Source organism: Lolium rigidum, chromosome 4 (assembly GCF_022539505.1).
Source record: "Lolium rigidum isolate FL_2022 chromosome 4, APGP_CSIRO_Lrig_0.1, whole genome shotgun sequence".
Taxonomy (NCBI): domain Eukaryota; kingdom Viridiplantae; phylum Streptophyta; class Magnoliopsida; order Poales; family Poaceae; genus Lolium; species Lolium rigidum.
Window position 1 is genome coordinate 263,479,769 of NC_061511.1, and position 3,143 is coordinate 263,482,911.

The following is a 3,143-nucleotide window of genomic DNA, read 5'->3' on the forward strand; positions in this document are numbered from 1 at the left end:
CTAGCCGCCGAAGCCGTAGAGGGTGCGGCCCTGGCGCTTGAGCGCGTAGACGACGTCCATGGCGGTGACGGTCTTGCGGCGGGCGTGCTCGGTGTAGGTGACGGCGTCGCGGATGACGTTCTCGAGGAAGATCTTGAGGACGCCGCGGGTCTCCTCGTAGATGAGCCCCGAGATGCGCTTCACGCCGCCACGGCGAGCCAGGCGGCGGATGGCCGGCTTGGTGATGCCCTGGATGTTGTCGCGGAGCACCTTGCGGTGGCGCTTGGCGCCGCCCTTGCCGAGCCCCTTGCCTCCCTTGCCGCGGCCCGACATGGCTGACCTTGACTGGAGCTGCTGCGAGTGAATGGAACTCGAGGAGCGGTGGTGGTTTGGAGCTGTGTGATTTGGGGGAAGGGGCGAGCGGCTTATAAGGAGGCTAGATGTGGGAGGAGGGCAGTGCTACCGTTCGATGCGTGGGGAATGGACGGCTGGGATGGCGATCCGTGGGCAGATGCCGCGGATCGGTGACGTGGCGGGAGACTCTGCGTGTTCGATTGGCGGGACGGGTCTGCGAATTCGTTCCAGGAGGCGCGAGCTCGAAGTTTTGGCCTGCGGGCGCGGGACTTTGGCGCTTTGCTTTTCCTTCTTTTTTTTGGGACTTCAATTTCGGACCAGTACTTTAATTTTTTTACTAAGACACAGTTGTAAGACAACTCCAGCGGCTCCACCTATTTCAGGAACCAAAATTATCTGCTTTAGTTTCTTCGGATCGGGCTACGAATATAAAATTGTTTGTCTCGCCTCCTTTGTCCATTTAGATCGGGAGTAGACCCAACCGTCCGACGCATATTTGTTTTCGATAATATTAGAAACATAGTCAAACGTAATTTACACTGGGTAAATAAAATGATAAAAGCTCAATAAAAATAAAATAAATAAACCCTATCTAGCTAGAGCTTGCGCCACTAGCGCCTAATCCTCATTGGCGAGGTCGACGAAACAATGCAACAATGCCCCCATAGTGCATTTTAGGGTTCTCGGTTAAGTTTCCCGAACCTCATCTAGTTCATTTGCAATTTTAGCGTTCGCGAACTAGGTGGGGTCACTAGGGTTTAGGGTTCTATTTAGGAGAAATTCCTATTTTTCTAGAAATGTTCCACTCCTTGATTCTCCGAGAGTGCATGCGTGTTAATTTAATCAACGCCTTGTATCAACATTAGCTTTTTCTGATTAACCAACATTGATATTTGATTAGTCAGGGCATAACCCAGGCACTCGGCTTAAAAGAAATGTGTTTGGTACACGATCATGATCATTAACCAGAATCATAGGACTGGAGATTAGCAATGATTCAAAGCCATTAAATATTTAACACAATCATTAGGTGCAAACAAAGAGATCAAAATAACATTTTAAGAAAAAATTAGCACAAAACCAAAAAAAAAGGACCCATACATGATCATGAACGTAAGCTATAGATTATTAGGCCCATAACATGAGAAAACACGTGAACTTTTGGCCTAATTACGTTTTTAATACAGTTTAGCTGCTTTGATACCATTGTTAAAAATATTGGGCTAATTCTGGTCAACATTAGGATCAAATATCATAATTAGAATGCCTATTTAGATAATACTAGTTGACTGCACATGTGTTGTCCCCGTCCCCAAATTTTAGGAAAACGCTTTAAAACAGTCAGTGCACACGTCGCTCCTTTCCTTTGGGTCGAGCCCTCGGTGTGTGTTGGCCCCACCCCATCTTCCCCACTTTGCACGTGTGTCCCATCCAATTCATCCTTCTCGATTGCACAATGGCACTCCATGAAGAAAGAGTGAATCCACGCTACTACCAGCTTGACTCAAATCAACAACATGAACAGCAGGATGACTCAAATGATACACTACTGGTTCTGAATATATAACTACAGAAGATGATACATTCTAACATATTCCAGTACTTCTTGGCTTGCATACTTCATCTTCTTAGCAACAACATCTCTGCCCCTCTTTCGTGTCAATTTTTAAACTTTACTTGAAACAAATAGCTCCAACAATTCATAATTTTTTGCATTTTTCTCAATCAATTCCATTTCCTCTGAATTTCATGGATAAATTGAATCTCTAATACTATATCCCTGGGTCTCAATCAGTGCAACAAGGTTCAGATATGTAATGTCATCCCAGCCTAATTTCCTCTCCATATTATCTAGACCATCCAAATGAATTTCGACCTGCCATATTTTAGGATCGAAACTTCAGAAACAATAGAAGGAAGGCCCCAATTTTAGGAAACCCCAATACGGTAAAACCCTAATCCTAAATCCCCAAGTTGTCGAAGCCGCGTATGAACGAAAATAATGTAGTGCACGAAGTTACTTACTCAGCGTCACAGAAGCCACGAGTGAACTAGTCTATCGTTGCCGGATTTTCCTCCCATATATGTGCTAGCATAGCAACTGCCGATGATGACCACGACAGCCACATCTCATCTTGGTCGCCCCTTCCGCCTCCAATACCAGCACTGGCACCACTACTCCTGCCACGGTAACCGTCGCTGCCTCTTGGACTGGTGGGCTCCTCCATATCCTCCGATTCGATCGGGAAAGACTAGGAGAAGAGAGAGAGAGAGTGTGTGTGTGTGTGTGTGTGAAGCACCTGGTGTGGATGGGGCCCGACCGCTCGGTCTTAACCAACGGTGGTCTAAATGGCGGGGTGACAACAATTTGGCCATGTCATCACTGACAGTGGGGTCGCGGTTGTCAAAACGCTCTCAATCGATGACCAACACTATCTTTTACTACTAGCCCTAGAAGTGGTACATTTTATATAAAAAAAAGTAGTAGAAGTAGTACTCACCCGCAAACCTGACCCAAATTGCGGTAGTTATTTATAATTTACTTTTCAAATCGGTTTACACTGTTTGTGCGGTTTCAGTTTTTGCCCACGCCTATTCGGAGCAGCTCTTCGGCCCCAATGTGTGCACATATCAAACTCTAACCTTCATCCAATCTTGGGACATGGTGCTTTTGCTTTTGGGTTCATATGCTCCCTTTATCTAAAATACACTTTAAACATATTGAAAATATCAAAATAAAATGTTACGCGTACATCTCAACATTATACGTGTTTATGAAGTCGCTTGAGAAAAAAGCGAGTTGTTATGTG

General features: G+C 45.6%; 1 protein-coding gene across 1 annotated transcript; it reads right to left on the reverse strand.

The window, feature by feature from the left end:
• LOC124706134 (histone H4) lies at positions 1-312 on the reverse strand. Its single transcript, XM_047237792.1, has one exon. It carries the CDS (start codon positions 310-312, stop codon positions 1-3), a length of 312 nt encoding a protein of 103 aa, XP_047093748.1.
• Positions 313-3,143: the final 2,831 nt, after the last annotated feature.

Coding starts and splice junctions, on each gene's coding strand:
- LOC124706134 (XM_047237792.1), bottom strand. CDS start 312: ATGTCGGGCCGCGGCAAGGGAGGCAAGGGGCTCGGCAAGGGCGGCGCC.